The sequence below is a fragment of the Colias eurytheme genome, chromosome 19, assembly GCF_061535395.1.
Source record: "Colias eurytheme isolate Ceu_HAF_F1 chromosome 19, ilColEury1 Martin Lab GWU primary, whole genome shotgun sequence".
Classification (NCBI taxonomy): domain Eukaryota; kingdom Metazoa; phylum Arthropoda; class Insecta; order Lepidoptera; family Pieridae; genus Colias; species Colias eurytheme.
This window is the reverse complement of record NC_142998.1, coordinates 1135019-1154826: the sequence shown is the minus strand read 5'-3', so window position 1 is coordinate 1154826 and position 19808 is coordinate 1135019. Positions and strand designations below refer to the sequence as shown.

General features: G+C 34.2%; 1 protein-coding gene across 1 annotated transcript; it reads left to right on the top strand.

Annotated features, from left to right (window-relative positions):
• The first annotated feature begins 987 nt into the window (after positions 1-987).
• On the top strand, positions 988-19529 carry rb (adaptor related protein complex 3 subunit ruby). The gene is made up of 22 exons (XM_090113082.1): positions 988-1195; positions 1839-1946; positions 2780-2918; positions 3458-3618; positions 4034-4177; positions 4532-4637; positions 5235-5433; positions 5905-6014; positions 6431-6698; positions 7380-7488; positions 8011-8122; positions 8386-8632; positions 8797-8945; positions 9953-10047; positions 10535-10600; positions 11016-11136; positions 11597-11759; positions 12183-12385; positions 12833-12971; positions 13856-13965; positions 18103-18206; positions 19139-19529. Exons 1-22 carry the CDS (start codon positions 1089-1091, stop codon positions 19284-19286), a joined length of 3108 nt encoding a protein of 1035 aa, XP_089969208.1. The 5' UTR covers positions 988-1088; the 3' UTR covers positions 19287-19529.
• Positions 19530-19808: the final 279 nt, after the last annotated feature.

The following is a 19808-nucleotide window of genomic DNA, read 5'->3' as shown; positions in this document are numbered from 1 at the left end:
ATAAACCTAACCTACCTTCCTTTTCTATGAAGAAAAATCTTTCCCGGAAAATATAGTTTTGTAACATCGTTCATCGTAGAACAAAAAAAAACGATCCTTTGACGTGTGATGCAAAGAGGCTTCAAAGAACGGATTAATAGGAATTTTAATTGAAAAATTGCTGTATGTATGCGGAATTTTTATTTTCCACCGTAGGTAGGTATACGTTTCATTTGATGTAAGTCGATCACACGTCCAGCGGTAGAACCTTTAAATCTCTTCATTGTGATTATTTTTTAGTTATAAATGCTATTTACTTACCATAAGCCTCACAATATGATATAATTTTACCTGCACAAATTAGTTATGGTAGCCCCGTATTCAATAGTAGTCTTTAGCCTCTTCTTGATATTCACATCATAACGGTATCGGTAGGTATAGAAAGTGTTTCAGAAAAAAATATTTATGTGGGTAGATTTTTAAAAACTGCATTACTAAATGAAGCAGGTAGGTAATAGCCATAGGTAATAGCTCATAGGTAATAACGGGTCTACATGCCACAAACAAGCCACAAACTTATAACACCCTAAAGGCCTAAAGTATGGAACCCACATGGAACCTAAATTGCAAATGTAATAAAATGCAAGAAATATTTGTACTTTTAATATATGTATTCAGAAACTTACGCGCCAATTTCAATGTATCTCAAACCGTCATCACGTGCGGTTTGCGCAAACTTAGACAATATTAGTGCAAATTGTTGTTGGTGTGTGGACCCGCTTTAATGTACTTTTTATAGAATTGAATCAATATGTAAAGGTAATTATATTGAATTTTTACAACCCAAGCTTCTTTTTCTATTATCTCTCATACAATAATAATTCTCATACCAGCGATGATATTTTCAATTTCAAACATAGAACGAATAATAACGAAACGTCAACATTTATTTCTAAACGTAACTGTCAGGGTCACCGGTCAGCTGTCAAAACAAAAAAGATTTTCAAATGTCAGCACGGAACACGTCAAAACTCGAAACTCAAATTTTCGGATGTTCTAAATAAGAGAAAAGCTTTCTTATATTTGTTGTTAATAAACAAAGTGTGACAATGGCTACAACACCGTCGTATAACAATGATAAAGTTGTTACCGGTGAAGTGGAGTATCCTGCGGGCGACCCAGCCTCTGGAGCTTTCTTTCAACCGGATTATAAAAAGTAAGATCGATACACATACTTTCTATTTTTAATGTATTTGATACGAAAACTCAAACTTGCAATTCATAATTAAATTATAAATAGATGCCTAATATATCGGGGATTGCCTTTGAAATGTGACACTTCTAGTAATGTTAGCAGTTGTATGTAGTAATCCAACAGGATTATGAAAGCTTCTATCTAAAAGTAATTATTCAGGAATATATCAAGCCGCTGTTATTGTGCTTAAAATTAACTCTGCTGTAAATATTCACCATTTATGTTTATTAATTTATCACTGTTACTAAATGGAATACACTTCTGCTGTGTTTCTATGCCCTTAGCAATGTTAATTTTATATAGCTTAAATTTTGACATAATATCTATAATTATATGAAACATGGATAAACTACTGGCTTCAAATACACTATCCTGAGGGTTTTCCTGATTTATAAATAAACTAGCTTACCGTCCACGGTTTCAACCACTTTGTCTATAAATATATATATATATAGACAAAGTAGTCTGTCTGTCAAGTGGTATATAGTAAAGCCTTATAAATTTCATACTAAAACCTTCCTTGAGAAGTACTCTATCTATTAAAAGAGAGAATCTAAGCATACAGACACAGACCGCTGAAATCAAATTTTCACTGTTATTTTAGAAATGAAGATCTGAAATTGATGCTGGATGGATCAAAAGATTCTCTCAAATTGGAAGCTATGAAGAGGATCATCGGAATGATTGCTAAAGGACGGGATGCTTCAGATTTGTAAGTTATAAGTTATATTTATTCAAAACTTGTTTTTAGAAATTAACTTTAACGAGGTAAATCAAACATCATAAAAAATATTCATGTTTTATTTAGTTATTACTAGCTTCCGCCCGCAGCTTCGTCCGCGTGGTGTTTTGATAAAAAGTAGTGTTCTTTCTCATGGTCTAAAGATTGTCTGTGCCAAATTTCATCAAAATCGGTTGAGATCATCATCATTTATCAAGTAATTGATTCATCAGTCATCATCATCAAGATTGTCAATTTTAAAATTATTTATTTTCACACTTAGGGGCCGTTCAAGTATTATGTAAGCATATTCATTACAATTATTTACCGCCCCTCATCCCCTTGTCAGCAAAAGTAAGCAAAGCTCTTACTCCCTCCCCCCATGCTTACGTAAACATTTGTCAACTAATGTATCTTTTTTTTTAATTATAATAATTTCTACGTTATAATTATAATGTGAAAAAAAAAATAAAATTGATTTAGGATAGGGATTACCTATATTTTACTGATACGATGTTCAACATCGAGTAAGTCAAAAATATTATATCTTACTAACATAACAAACTTATTAAAAAATTTGGTACATATATTCAAATTAACCATTGCCATTTGTGTAAAAAAGTAAATAACTACCTATGACGATATCATTATCTAGACGTCATCCAAAATAAAAAAAGCAAAGAAACCCCCCCCCCCCTTACGTAACACTTACTAGTACTTGAACGGTCCCTTACATGAATATTTTACAATTTTAACGTTCACTCTAATTTGTTTAAATTTTAAAAATGAACTTACCATTTTTATTAACCACGCCAAATTTACAGATTTCCAGCAGTAGTAAAGAATGTGGTGTCAAAAAACATAGAAGTGAAGAAGTTAGTGTATGTGTATCTCGTCAGGTATGCTGAAGAGCAGCAGGATCTGGCTCTACTCTCTATTAGTACTTTCCAAAGAGCTCTAAAGGTAAGCTTGTTTGTTAACCATTATTGAAAATAATAAAAAAGAGTGTGTGCCAAGGACATGTGTCAGAAGTGAAAATTCTTTGGCAAGATTTAGCATGTTCGGTGTTAAGTAGCTTTAAAATACATAAGTTGTTAATTCATAATGTTGATGATTATAAGAGTTATTGAAGTGAAACTTCGCGTTACGAGTTAATTTTCTAGGTCACGTCATGGTAATACCATCACGTCATGGAGTAAGGTGATGATTTTGGTATATTTGAATCTTGCAGAAGTCACTTCTGACGTGTGTGCTCAGCAGAAGCGCTCTTTTTTAATGTTATGTGTATAACACAGTAAAGTGCAATAAACAAAAAAATAAGACGGGTTGCACTCCGAGAGTGCCGGCAGTAGTGAAAACTTGATTATTAACGTTGAGCATGTTTGATATCCATCCGTCTTACGCTTTTTCGATCAGGTCACGTGTCCTGACGCGAGTTTAAGATTTTATACCCAACGCCGCTAAAGAAGTTTTCACTTCAACAATAAAAATTTGTATTCCAGGATCCGAACCAACTAATTAGAGCTAGTGCTTTACGTGTCCTATCTTCTATTCGAGTACCAATGATCGTGCCGATCGTGATGTTAGCTATCAGAGACTCGGCGAGCGACATGAGTCCGTATGTGAGGAAGACAGCTGCACATGCTATACCTAAGTTGTACAGGTGAGAGAGAGATGGATGTAGTTTTGGTTGTGTGGATTTTAATTTTAGGTAGAGGAAATGGAATATTAAGCTTATGAAATTGTTGATTAAAATAACAGGTTTTATCGTAAGCATACTTACGGCCAGTTTCTGAATTGACTATTTGTCGTTAAGAATGTCTCAAACCATACTTAAATGCTGTTTTAATGTTTTCTTGTATGCGATATAAGCTTTCTCAAACCATGATCAAATCAATTTGCAACCGGCCTTTGGTATTCATATGTGGTGTATCCAGAAACAAAAAAAAAATATCATAAATAATATTAACATTACTGTAAACCTTGCAATTTTTTTCTCTTTCATGCTTAATTTTTTTTTAGTTAATTATTGTTATTTATAAAATGCACTGACAATGATAAAATGTTTTGTTTAACAGCCTAGATCCAGAGCAAAAGGAGGAATTAGTGGCCATCATAGATAAGTTACTATCTGATAAAGCACCTTTAGTAGTGGGATCTGCGGCCATGGCATTCTCTGAAGTGTGTGGAGATAGAATGAGTCTTATACATAGGAGTTACAGGTAATTACCGCGACTACCTATACAAATTTTCAATTACTATTTTTAAAAATAATTTAATAAATGTATACAATAATCAGTCTCTTTTATAGGTTTGTAGAAGTTTGGTATGAAATATACTAACGTCTTTGTATATTTCATACCAAACTTCATGATTCTAAGTTAAGGGAGCCTTGTGATTTTACTGGTTGATTTTTCTCTCAAAATTTGCCGTAAACACGGTTATTTTATATGTTATTGACTTAATGCATGATCGAGCCAGAGCAATGGAATTTATTCAAAAATTTCGGATTTATATTTATTTTCATAAAAACTAAATATCAAAGTATTGATACACATTTTATTTCCTTTCTACAGAAAACTATGTGCATTATTAGCTGACGTGGACGAGTGGGGACAACTAGCGTTGCTCAATGTACTCACAGTGTACGCCAAAACTTGCTTTCCCGATCCTAATAATGATGTAAGTATTTTATTTCATATTTCTTGTTGTCTTGTCATTAAGTTATAATAATGCACGTGAGTGGTAATGCCGTGTAATAAAAAATAGACTCGCTCAAAAATTGTCCGATGCAAAACTCTGCCTACGTGTCTATAGGCAGGGTTTCCTTATAAGTGTATGCAATATATTTTGAACATTACTGCCACGAAATAAGGTACTAATTTGTATAAATATTTTATACTATGTTGATCGGAAATTTTTTGACGACCTTTTGATTGGTGATAGTAGTATTTTAAGTATAGTAAATGCTTAGACACTATTTGTATATCAACTTGACTCATAATAAAAATAAATTATAGCCTATGTCACCCAAACTCAAACTCAAACATTCATTTATTCAATTAGACTACTATTTAGTAGCACTTTCGAATCGTCATTACATAAGTATTTTTAATATTTACCATTTAACATTTACTCATCCTTTATGTTCACGATTAACAGACACAAGCTAACCAAGCTTGTGTCTGTTAAAATTATTTTGAAAATAGTTTTTGTGTTTATCCAATTTTGGTCTGCAAACGAAAAAATCGTTCCTATTTATAATGTGAATTCTTTCAGAACTATTCAAGCGAGAGTGAAGAAGACAAACCGTTCTACGATTCAGACTCAGATGCAAGTAATCCAAAAAGAACATCATCTTCACCTACTGTAGATCCTGATCTACGGTTATTGCTTCGAGCTGCAAAACCACTGTTACAGAGTAGAAACGCTGGTGTGGTTATGGCAGTAGCTCAACTGTTCTATCATTGTGGACCTGGTGAGTTTTTGTATACTATGGCGATTTTATTGGTCCCTTTGTATGTGTTCTCGAATACTTACATAGAGTTGTAAAGCCAATGCTATAGAGTAGAAACGCTGGTGTGGTTATGGCAGTAGCTCAACTGTTTTATCATTGTGGACCTGGTGAGTTTTTGTACTGTGGCAATAAAGTATCTTATTTGTAAATGTTGAATCGAGAAGCTATGTGACTGCTAGTGGCTTAAGCTTCTTTTCAGACCTCCACACAACTACAATAGGTCTGAAAAAAAAGACTGCTATAGACAATATTTCTCCAATTTTGGAAATAAATTGTACTTCATTCCAAGTTTAAAATATTGTACAGTCTCTGACTTTATCTTCATAATGTTTAGATCAGAAAGAGATAGATTAATTTCCTGATTTTGTCAATCTGAACATCATAACGAAAAATTACCTTGGTAAAAAATAATACAACAAAACTTTGTTTCAGTACAAGAACTACCGCCAGTAGCGAAAGCGATGGTGCGTTTACTTCGAGCGCATGTCGAAGTGCAAAGTGTTGTATTGAATTCGATCGCTGCACTTACTGTGTCTAAACGGGTAAGTTATATTTAAGTATATAATTTTAATAAATATCGAGACAAAAAATTAACAAAAAATTTGCAATTTTTTTTATTGATTTGAATTTATGTTTTTCTTAATTATTAGCATCAAAGTTCTTAGGTTAAAAAATCACGATACAAAGTACACAGTACAACGGTACAGAAAATATACATATAAATATTTTGTCAGTTTTTATTTCAGAAATACTACTACTAAAGTACTAAATACTACTATAAATTGAGTGAATGAATGAATTACTATCATTGCCTTTAAATTCAAAAGTCTTTACTTTTGAATTGAAAAGCTGCGCAAAAAAATCTTTTTTTTTTAATTTTCTCACCCCTTTCATAAGAACATTTTGAACCACCATTTTTTTGAAAAAAGCATTTTTATATACCTACCATTCCTTTCAGGCGCTTTTCGAACCATTTCTCAAATCGTTTTTCGTGCGTAACTCCGACCCAACTCACATTAAACTGCTAAAACTTGAGATCTTAACCAACTTGGCAACGGAGGGTACTGCTTCAACGGTATTAAGAGAATATCAGACATATGTGACGTCGAATGATAGAGCTTTTGTAGCGGCCACTATACAAGCTATAGGGAGATTGGCGGTCGCTATAAGTAGTGAGACAGAGACGTGTTTGAATGGGTTACTACATTTGCTGTCGAGTAAGGATGGTGAGTGTTGAATATGTACTTGAGATATATCCTTAAGGGGTCATCCATAAATTACGTCACACAAATTTCAAAACTTTTATACCCCTCCCCCCGTCCTTGTAACAGGTTGTCACATTTTTAGAACCCCCTTCCCCTTGTGTGACGTCACACATTTTTCAAAATAACGTTTATATTTAGAAAAACAGTTGTAGTTCAATTTGTTTTATATTTTCATTACTCGTAACTCGTAAGATTAAATACCCCACTTGCATTAAAATTTCTCACTTGAAGCACACATGTAGTGGGTAACTTGGATTAACACATAGAATAGGATTTATCCCGGATATCCCACGGGAACGGGAACTATGCGGGTTTTCTTTGAATATTGCGGTTGAAGCAGCGGGTGGAAAGCTAGTTGACTATAATGCAAAAAATAACTTTTTTTTAGTATTTTAAGTATTCCATTAAAATGAGTAAATTGTTGACATTTTTTTTTCGAGTTTTTAAATTAGTACTATAACTTGCTTTGCTAAATGATGCGATTGAATTTTGTTTTTTCTAGTGTTTGAGATTCGAGGCCTTACGAATTGAACTACCGTTACTTTAATTGTAAAATAAAATAAAAATTGACTAGAATTGATAATTTTGCTTGACAGATCAACTTAAATAATTTTATAATAAAATATCATTATATTTCGACAGAATGGGTGGTATGCGAAGCAGTGGTAGTGGTTAAAAGAGTGGTGGGTGGTGGCGCTAGTTCTGCGCGTGCTGCTGTATCCAGAGCCGCTAAACTGCTGCGCTCGGATCGGTGAGATTTTTATCGTATTGTAGTAAAAATGACAATTATATTACTGCTAGTAAGAGCAAATTATTTTTACAATAAATTAACAATTTATTATTTTTAACATTGTTTAGGTCCATTTGAAGAATGAAATAACAATTTTGTTTAGTTCGATTCTTGGTTGAAGCACGTGAATTTTAGAACATCTTTGAATGCCATTCTTTTTCTTTTGAAAAGTAAAGGAATATTTCCTTGTAACATATTTTTGATATCTGCAGTATTTCAAGTACTTTCCCTCCTGTGGCCATCGAAAATTTCCATCCTGTACAAACAAACATACAATATAACTAGCCCGCCCCGACTTCGCCCGTGGTACCTACATGTTTAAACTATCCTATTTCTCAAGTTGGAACGATCTGCACATGGTGTTCGAATTTAATTATAATCGGTTAAGTGGTTTAGGAGTCCATTGAGGACAAACATTGTGACACGAGATTTATATATATTAAGATAATATCTTTAAAATTATGTACATGTTTTCGTGTTAAGTCTGGCGGGCAACGCCCGAGCGGCGGCCGTGTGGCTGGTGGCGGAGCACGGGGCGAAGCACCCGCGGGCCGCCGCCATACTCGCGCACATGCTCGCTAGCTTCGCCGACCAGGTACGGGCTGTGCGGTGGGGACACTCACTTAACTCACTCATTCACTCCTTAAGTGTGATATAAATAAATAATTTTAGTGTCAAACAATAACTCAGTTTATGAAACGATTCGCACTTTTAACGATGTATTCATTCATGATAAAATATACATTGGATATTGGACAACTATAAATAATACAAATATTAAAATAATGTACAATACTATATTATATTATATGCAAAATTAATGTTTTTTGTGTTTTTATAAGTTTTTTTCACTTCCAGGACGAGCTAGTAAAACTACAACTACTTTCTCTAGCTGTAAAACTGTCAATAACGCAATCAGACACACTACCAATGTGCCGCTACGTGCTAAATCTCGCGCGCTACGACGCGAGCTACGACGTGAGAGATCGCGCGAGAATGCTACGAAAGTTCATTGAACCCGGTGATAATTCGTTACTGGCGCAGTATGCCGCGCATATTTTCTGCCCAGACAAGCCAAAACCAACCGTATTAGCCAGTTTTAAGGGTGAGTTTTGTATAAATTAAGATTTTTTTTAAGTATTTATCGTTTATGCGCTACGATATCCGGCTACGTACCTCACCTCACCTCGTATTTCTTTCTTTCTAAAATTTGTAACTCAACAAAAATTGCCCAATGCCTTTAAATAAATCTGTTACTCTCTTTCACAGACCGTGAACAGTACACACTGGGCTCGCTATCCCAATACATAGGGGTAGCAGCTAACTCATACCGCGCGCTACCAGCCGCCCCGCCGCGCGCACAGCACGCCGACTTGCGCGAGCCGCCCGCGCAAGTGCCGCAGCCTGTGGATACACCGGTATGTGGAGATATACTAATACTAGATTTCCGCCCGCGGCTTCGCCCGCGTTTTCAAAGGAAAACCCGCATAGTTCCCGTTCCCATGGGATTTCCGGGATAAAACCTATCCTATGTGTTAATCCAAGTTACTTTCTATATGTGTGCTAAATTTCATTGTAATCGGTTCAGTAGTTTTTACGTGAAAGAGTAACAAACATCCATACATCCATACATCCATACATCCTTACAAACTTTCGCCTTTATAATAGTATTAAGATTATAAAGCTGAAGAGTTTGTTTGTTTGAACGCGCTATTCTCGGGAACTAGTGGTCTGATTTGAAAAATTCTTTCTGTGTTAGATAGCCCATTTATCGAGGAAGGCTATATCGTCACGCTAAGACCAACAGGAGCGGAGCCACGCGGGTGAAACCGCGGAGCACACCTAGTTGTGTATATGAAAAAATGAAAATTACTAACACGATAATTCATTAGTACTCAATTTATTGCTATTCAATTAATTTTTTTATTGAATGAATGTGTTTATTCTCATTATTTTATTAATTAATTCAGGCACTCATTCAGAAAATGGATTTTTTTTACATTCATCTTTAAATTCACTGTATTTCAAACATTCGTTAATATTCGGAAATTAATTTAATCGCCGATTTATTCGCTTGTTTATTCATTATTCATGCAATCATTCATTTTTCGATGCATCAATAAGTCTTAAACCTATTGTCCGCGTAATACGCACTTCATGCGGAGCGGCAACGTCGCATCTGCCGCTCGTCATGCGACCGTCGTGTGGATAAGCATATTACTTGTACAATCATAGGCCTTAGATATTACGAGAACTAACATTTGTAATTTACAATATCTCATTGACAATTTCGCATCTAAAATATTAATATACGCTTACATACATGCTCGTATGCAGTTGCGTACATATAATTACAAGGTTTAACTATTATTGTTTGTAGCTCTGTCCCACTTTCGTCGATATAAAGTTTAATCGAACTTTCCAGAAAAACAAGACGTTTTACTCGGAGCCGGAAAGCCATTCAGGGTCTTCATCATCAGGCTCGTCATCTTCCAGTGGTTCTGAAGAATCGTCTGACGAGTAAGCTTCCTAATTTTAACATAATTTTTTTCTATTATGTTATCACATCTTCAGTTGGTTGCCTGGAAGAAATCACTTATAAGTGATAAGGCCGCCATCTGTGCTGTCTCTTCTTTTAGTATAAGTTTTCTTTTTGTAATTTTTGTTGGCAGTACAATAAAGTATTTAAATAAATAAATAAATAGTATTGATGATTAGAGAGAAATGTTTGCTTTGAAAATAGTTGCTTGACAAGATTTTATTTATGATGTTAAAACCTGCTAAAGAAATTTTTCTGTATTTTAACAATTCAAAAGTGCTTTTAAACTAAGTCTAGTTGAATAAATAAATGTTTGTTTATAATAAATCAAATATAAATCATTTTGTTGAAGCAGATACTTTATAGTCAAAATCTTCTGTCATTTAATAATATCTAAAGTTAATCTATCACATAAAATTAAAGTATAAAAAAATATTTATAAATAAACTGATGAATTAACTTTTTTAGGGAGGGAGATAATGAAAATGAAAATGAAAACGAACAAGAGAAATCAAAGGAAACTAATAACTACAAGTAAGTTAAAAAAGAGTAGATCTAAAAATAATATGCTCTCTAATAATATGCTAATATGCTCTATATTAGCCGAGCACACGTGTCAGAAGTGAAACTTCTTCGGCGAGGTTCAATGATATATAAATTTATAAATAATAGAAAAAACTGTTGGCTGCGAGTTCGAATTTCGCCTCGTGATCTATTTTTTTATATTCTTTTTAAATTTATAAAGCATTTGAATGCCATAAAACCAAAAAAATATCAAATTCAAGATTTAATGATAGCAAAATCGTCGTCTTTCTCCATGACGTGACGGTATTGCTATGACGCGACCTTAAAATTTTACTCATATAAACGTGCCTAACAAAATATTTTGTCTTAAAATTAGGTGTAAAAATATAATTTATCTATTTTCGATCATTTTGTCACAAATTAGATCTAATTCTGAGACATCGGACAGTGAGTCAGACAGCGAGTCGTCTAGTTCTGAAGCGAGTGGCTCGGAGAGTGACAGCAGTGCGGAGGGTACGGACAAACAGACTAAACAGGAACGGAAGGTAAGGAAAACGCTCATTTTTATACTTTTTAATTGATTTATCATTCTCTATATTCTCTATATTTCTCTATCATTAAATTAAATAAAGTAAAAACCATGACCAACAAATATTATCCTGGTTTATGTATTTATCCCAATAATAAAATTGGAGTGTCTATTTGTAATATTAAAATTACCACTTTTTACTAAATGCGTATGGATCTAAAAACGGTACTTACATATATACCAAAATAGTAATTTTTACAATTCACATCTGTCTGTCTGTTTGTTCCGGCTAATCTCAGGAACGGCTGGACCGATTTTGACGGGCCTTTCACTGACAGATAACTGATATTATAAGAAGTAAATTAGGCTACTTTTTATACTGGTATTCCCACCAGAACATTAGGATTAAAAGCAAAAACTCATTTACGCGGGTGAAACCGCGGGAGTGCAGCTAGTTTTATATACATTTTTTTCAGGCACAAGACTTACCAAAACAAGATGCACAAAAGAAAAATGAGAAATCGAACCTGGAACTCCTGCTCGAGCTCGACGAAGTGGCCAGCACTTTACCAACCATGACCCCCACGTGTGGTGGCTTTTTGTCACCGCCCACTAATAAACATGGCGGTTTTAATGATGGTGAGTGTAATTTTTTGTAATTTTTTATGCTTTTTTTGAAAATCGGACGTTATCACGTTCAACTTTCGTCAGTAAACCGACTTTACAGACAACCAATTTATTGTGTTTTTTTTTTGAGAATTTTTTTCTGGAAGGATGTTTTTTTATTGTTTCGAAATTGTATGGACGTATAGTCGGACACCGTAATAAACGACAATATTATGCAATTTTCCTGCGACATAATATTATTTATGTGTTTTGGTTATCTAAGAATGAATGCTAGGTATTATATTGTTAATTAACACACGTGATTAAATTTAAATTTGTAAAAGTCTGTGCTCATTTGTAGTATTACAAAACAAGGTAAGAACATGAACAACAACAACAATCACTTATTAGTAATTTCCTATATAATAATTTTAAATATTGTATTATTCCCCACAGAGGACACAATAACCCCCATAGGGGCTAGCATAATCCCCACGCGGGGAACCGAAGTGGTGTCCCGCGTGATGTCCGGTGGTTTAGCCGTGAGCAGCCACTGGACTCGAACCCCGCACCTCGCGGGAGCCAAGCTCTGCGGGGTCCGGTTGGAACTGGTCAACCACACCGCTGATGATGTACTGGATCTGAGGGTTGGGAGGATGGTGAGTAATTTAAATTGTTATAAAAAAACGTATTTTTTCAATAAATTAATAAAATTGTACATTCATAATTTCATATCATTGAAGTTCAATAAAAAACTGGATATAACGAGAAAAAAAATGTCCGAAGCAAAACTCTGCCCACACATATTGTAGGCAGAGTTCTATTGAGCGATGCAATTGACTTTGAAAATTATTGCCATGACATAAGATATGCATTTGTTTGAATGTATTAAACATCACCCTCTCGAACATTTTTTAAAACATTTAAATATGGCTAGTTCTATAAAGTATGTCCATGAATTATATCTACTTATCCAGTATATTGTCTACTAAAAAGTGATTAAGTTGATATTTATGATACATGAAATAAATAATTACCTTTTACATACATTTAATCTTCTAAATAAATTCCATATTAATATTTCCCTAATTATTAAAATATTCCAGTCCCTCTCTGGCGCTCGCAGTATACACCCGTTCCCATCGATCCCGTGCCTCGGTCCGGGGGCCACAACTACTGTGCTATTGGGCGTAGACTTCGCGGATTCGATACAACCCGTGGAATTCACTATTGTTAGCTCTTTGGGTATGTATATTAAGTGTTAGGCAGATATAAGTAGTTAGAAAATATAATTAGTGATTGCTTATTGATTAAAGAGGTGGTTGGTTATATTTGTTTGTTTATTTTGTTATAGATATTGTTAGAGATAAACTACGATAACATGGCGCGCCCCTCCAAATTACTGTTTCAATGTGTGTAGTGACATCCTTACGAAGGAGTTTGTAGTTGTACGTATTCGTCTTTAGTACTGTACGTCCAGATTTGTTGGTCAACTAATCATAAGTTGCCGAGCGCCCAAGACAACGCACGTGTCGTTTTCATAGAATACGTCAGTGCAGCGCCATTACTAATAATAATGAGCGATTAGAGCGTGACTAGTCGAGCAACAAATCCGTGGATTTGTTTTTGTTTGACGGCCGTCTCATTACGCACACATGCGTTGTGTAAAAACAAATACTTTCAAACGTTTTGAATTTTGGAGGGGCGCGCCATGTTATCGTAGTTTATCTCTACTTCTCGTTTCGTTATAAATATTGCATTGTAATATTGAAATATTAAAAAGAAATGGTATGCATATAGCGGATTCCATTATCTATCTTTGATCTCATATATATTATAGAAAAAATATTAATTTGGAATGTGGACGTGTAAAAATATCATCGTAGATAAAATAAATAACGTTCAAATATAACATTAAGGGCCGATTTTTCAATGCTTGGATAAAACTTATCCGTCCAATAAAGTATTACACGATAATATTAAAATGTCACGTAAACTGTCAAATACGGGCAATTAGAATACGTTTTTAAAATGGTAGTTTTAGCCCTAGCCCTTAATCTCCTACTCCCAAAGTAAAATACGATGTAATAAACAACATTCGTATTCTGAATAAACGATTTCTATTTCAGGTGAAGTGTCCGTAGTGCTAACACCTCCCGTGGGGGAATTAGTTCGAGCCGTCACAATGTCGGACACACGTTGGATCAGCGAGCAAAGGAAGTTACGCGGCATGACTGAGGTATACACACAGGCTTTATAACTAACTAGCTGTGCCCCGCGGTTTCACCCGCATTGCTCCGCTCCTGTTGGTCTTAGCACAGTTGACAGATATATACGTACATACAGTTAGGAAACTAAGCCCCTGCGATGAAATTATGACATAAGCACTATTATAGCTATAGGGCTGTTACCTTTTTGATATTTAACCGACTTCAAAAATAAAGCAGGAGGTTATCAATTCGGCCTGTATGTTTCTGTTTGCTTTTTTTTCACAGATGATTTTGTGGTAATTTTGAGATTAAAACCCGTTAAAATACAAAAATGATGTAGCCTAAATATGAATTTACAAGAAGAAACAATCCGAATAAAATCAATAAATATACCTTGTAAAAGTAAATACGTTTTTTTCAGTGCTATATTTCGAAATCTTGTTTTGTTATGGACGCCGAAGGCTATTTAATGTACCTAAATTATTTATAATGCTTGATATTTGTATGATACATATTATATTCAATAATTATTTTAAATCAGAATTAACAATACTTGTATGTAGGTATACCTACTAAATTATTTATAAAACGATAAATTAAATTAAATTAAAAAGCACAAAATATGCAAAAATAAATTAAAATTATTATTATACGAGCATAGAACCTCCACCTTTTTGGTTAAGGATGAAAAAGAAAATAGTTTGACAGGCTTAGTGCTTGACAAAGTGGTAAAGTCACGTATCGATAAAAATACAATAATTATAATATCTATCTTTTTCTTCCCTAATATTTACGTAATTATGCACATAAATTTAAACAAGATTTTTTAAGGTTTCCATTTTTTTAGAGTTTCGTGCTCTTCTAGATTGCGTAAAAAATAGATGCTATCTTTAAACAGACTGGACTCCTAATAGGTACTATTTGTAGCCAATGATATTATATATAGAAACAAGAGGTAGATACGTCATCAACGCACCAAAACTGATTCCGTGAATTGGTCCTATTTGGGACCAATGCAATCAGTCAGATTGTCACCGGTCCCAGTGAGCGCATGTGCCTATAGGTACATTAAAGTTGTCGAAAATGCCTTCCTGTGTGTTCAGAAAGTGCACGTATTCGTGCAAAAAAATAAAGAAAGATAAAGGAATATCATATCACAGCAAAATATATTAAGTTACTAGCTTCCGCCCGCGACTCCGTCCGCGCGGATGTCGGTCTTCGCGTGGATGGTTTATTTCTCCATTTTGAGTAACTCTGACAATGACATCTTATAAATATCTATTGGACCCAAATACGGCTAGGCCTATAATAATACGCAACGTGTGTTCGCGGTTCTACAGAACAACGTCTATGGATAAAACTGAAAAATTAAGATTAATTTTTTTTTACGTATTTTTCCAGGATAAAAAGTATCCTATTTTACGCCCAGGATATTATGGTATAATTATACCAAGTTTCATCGAAATCGAACCGTTAGTTTTTACGTGATGCCTGAACATACAGACAGACAGACAGACAGACAGACAGACAGACAGACAGACAAAAATTTTTTTAATCACATATTTGGGTTTGGTATCGATCCAGTAACACCCCCTGCTATTTATTTTTTCAATATTTTCAATGTACAGAATTGACCCTTCTACAGATTTATTATATGTATAGATTACAGTTTAAGATTAAAAATAACAATTTACAATTCTTTAAGAATGACACTTGCTTGACACTTCTATTTAAATAATGAAAGGGATAAAACATTGCTTCAATCACTAGTGTGACAAAGCTAGCGTACACTGTGTTCAAAGATTATCATGTAGATACGATTATTGAAAATAGAACGGCTATTTTATTAATTTAGATTTGGGTAAATACTTTATTATTTTTATATTTAAATCCACACAGTGCATGTAATTAACAAATATATCTATCTATTTATTATATTGTACAATGAAAACGTGATGGCAAAAATGTTTGTTTGCAAAAATGATGTTGAAAAGATTATCGCTACTGACGAAAAATGCTATTTGCTTTTCTTTATGTAGGTATTGAACATAAATTTTATTTGTGTTTTAGATAAAAAAGGCTTGTACTTCATCCTTTCTTTTATTTCATCTTTTTTTTTCATCTAGGCACCACTATTATTAAAGTGAAAACTTCTTTAGCGGCGTTGGGTATAAAATCTTAAACTCGCGTCAGGACACGTGTGGCCTGATCGAAAAAGCGTAACACGGATTTTTATTTTTTTTTAGCCCTTATATTCCATGCGTAAGAACTAAGACGGATACCATTCCAAAATATCAAACATGCTCAACGTTAATAATCAAGTTTTCACTTCTGCAGGCACTCCCGGAGTGCAACCCGTCTTTTTTTTATATCCTACAAGTTGGAGCGATGACCTTATACGGGTTTCAGGAACTGCCTTGAAACGAATAGCGTAAGATCGGTCCTTATGGAGTTCTATAAGGAGGACTATGCTCAGCAGTGGGTGTTTACTGTTTATCGGGTGAAATAATGATGACCGAAAACGAACACCACAGCTAGTAATAAATACTTAATACAGTTATATCTCCAAAAAAGTTTTTTTCATTTTAATACAACATCATAATAATGATTAAATAGTAAATGAAATTGTCACATTTGTTTTCTTGTGCAGGAAAGGTAACATCTATAACATTGAACCTTCTGTGTCGTTAGTATATGCCAATTACCATGGCAACTATTTGTTTATTTATATTTAATTGGTGAATTCTTATGACTTTTGCTTACACCTGCGCGGAAGTGACAAACTATCTTTGTCTTTTTTGTTTATATCATTTTATTAGACCCATCACTCTTATACAGTCTGTCAATGTAATAAATTAAGTAAAATGAAACTTGTATTTGTGTGTGCCTGACACTGCATATGAAGCATTTTTTTTTTGATACATATATTGTGAGTATATAACGAATCTATTCATAAAATATCATTGTTTGTAGCTATCATTTTGGTAGAAAATATGTCAACATAATTTAAAACTCATACTGCCATATCTATAGAAATTAAGTCTCTTTTTAACTTGTAGTCAGATACGGTATTTACAAATATATTTATTGAAAGGGCTACAAACTGAAACAATCGATATTTATTTAATGTGAAATGACATCACTTTAAACTTTTTTCTATACTATGTATCTTTGTCATTCAAAATCTGTGGATGTGTCACCCGCTACTATCGATCCCCCTCAATACCCTTGTAAACACGCTTGATGGGGGGGAGCCATTTCGAACATTTTGTATGAAGTTTCCTTACTGTATGTATCTGTATATTGTGGTCTTAGCGTAGCCAATAACCTTCCTCTATGAATGGGCTATCTAACACCGAAAGAATTTTTCAAATCGGACCAATAGTTCCTGAGATTAGCGCATTCAAACAAACTCTTAGAGCGTATACGCACTATGCGGGTAGCCGTCCGGCTGACCGCAAGCACAATTATGTACGTAATATTCATTTCTATGCCCACTGTGCGGTCTGCGGTAGCCGCATCGCAGTGCGCATAGAAATGAATATTACGTACATAATTGTGATTGCGGTCAGCCGGACGGCTACCCGCATAGTGCGTATACGCTCTTAAGCTTTATAATATTAGTATAGATGATATTATATACACAGACGCAGACACACATACATGTACGCACTTAAATCACACGCACACATATTAGCTTTATAACTTACATGCGTCACAGTCTCGAACACATACACACGGAGACGCCTATAATATAACACCTTTAAATTACCATATAGGTGCAAATAAACATATTTGATTTGATTTGAACGTACGCATTCACACGCACTCGCGGGCTAACGTACACATGCGCACATAAAACCATGCATATCTAGTTTTTTCTCGCGTTAGATGTTACGTGAGTAATATACATCTATAAATTAAAGATTTTTACTCCCAGTGACCAAGCTCGCTGCTAAGTGTGCGAAACGTCGGGAAAATAATATTATGAATAAATCGCGTTAAAATCTTTAATTTCTATATGAATAACTGTATGTGTGCAAAGTTTTGTATATGACGAATTCAATAATAAGAAAATAATAATAGAGATTTTTTTTATTTTTTATTTTCAGTACCTACCTTCACATTAATTACATGGATTAATATATTTATATTATGTATTACAGTGTGACAAAAAGGCGCCAAAAATGCCGGACGACCTGCTCGTGTGTCAGCGAGTGTTCGAAACAGCGAATGTCGGTTCCGTCGATTCTCCGGCTAATTTCCCCAAGTAATTACAACTATTTTTATTGTGATCTTTAAGTAAAATTATTATTATCCCCATTTAAAAAAAAGTATCTTGTGATTCTAAGAGCTAGCGCGCACGAGCAACTTTGTCTCCGCAACTATTTTGTCTCCGCAACTACTTTGTCTCCGCAACTATTTTGTCTCTCCACCCATGGGCTAGTATGAAAGTGCGCGCACGTAGCGACGCAACTCCCCATACAAATTGATGGGAGAGACAAAATAGTTGCGGAGACAAAGTTGCTCGTGCGCACTTGCTCTAAAGAATAACTTCATTACACGCTAAGAATTGTCGTAACATCCTTGCAAATTAAATTTAACTAAATTCAAATTCAAATTCAAAATTCAATCTTCTTTATATATAAAATTGAATCGCAAAATGTGTTGGTAAGCGCATAACTCGAGAACGGCTGAACCGATTTCGATAATTCTTTTTTTAATATATTCCTTGAAGTACGAGGATGGTTCTTATGTAGAGAAAACGTAAACATGTACCACGGGCGAAGCCGGGGCGGACCGCTAGTTTAATATAAAATTAAAATAAAAAATAATTTCACATTTAAAAAAACTTCCTTATTATTCGGTTGAGATAACTAGGTAAATAATTCCATTAAAACAATATTTTATAACTATAAGTATTCACTTAAATAATTTTAGTTTAAAGTAGTAAAAGTGCTAAAACTTATACTTATTTTTAAATTCAAAAAAATGTTGTGTGGTTTTATGAAACCACGGTAAAAGTGAAACTGTTCGAACGGTTCCGAACACTGCTTTGTGTAGCGCATGTCGCGTGACGGTCGGCTGCCGAGTAGGTATACCTACTCGGCAGCCGCGATACACGCGACATGCGCTACACAGACCAAAAAGTGAAGAGACGATGTAATAAAAGTTTCACTTTAAAAATTTTTTTTTTTTCAGATTTGCCGGTCGTCTTCTATCTTCTCAAGACTTAGTGCTCATATCAGTTAAAATCCAAAATGACCATAACATGGTCACAGTGAATTGCCAAAACATGGCGATAGCGTCTATGCTCGCTAACGCAATCGCTAATTCTTTTTGTAAATAAATATTCAATTATGGGCTGATTTTTCAATCCTTGGATAAAACTTATTCGTCGAATAATGTATAAAACTACCATTTTAAAAACGTATTCTATAATTGCCCGTATTTGACAGTTTACGTGACATTTTAATATTATCGTGTAATAATTTATTGGACGGATAAGTTTTATCCAAGCATTGAAAAATCGGCCCATATGTTATAAGTATATTCCATTTATCTATCGAATAAAGACTTTATATTGATCGAATTTTGTGTTTTATTTTTCTTCTGAATGGTTAATTTATGTTTGCATATAAAGAACTAACGAAACTCTATATCTCTATATCTAAAACTAAACTAAATAAAAGTTACTTAACTGTTTTGTAAGTTAACTCTGCCTCGTTAGACCCGACGCAGATATGGCGTATCGCAGCGCAGCGCATTTTTCATTGTCAAACTATTTTCGACATTGTTTTCATTAAATAAAATTAAAAATCAAATAACAATTTATTTTGGGGAGCATCGAAGCGAAAGGTAGCGCGCTGCG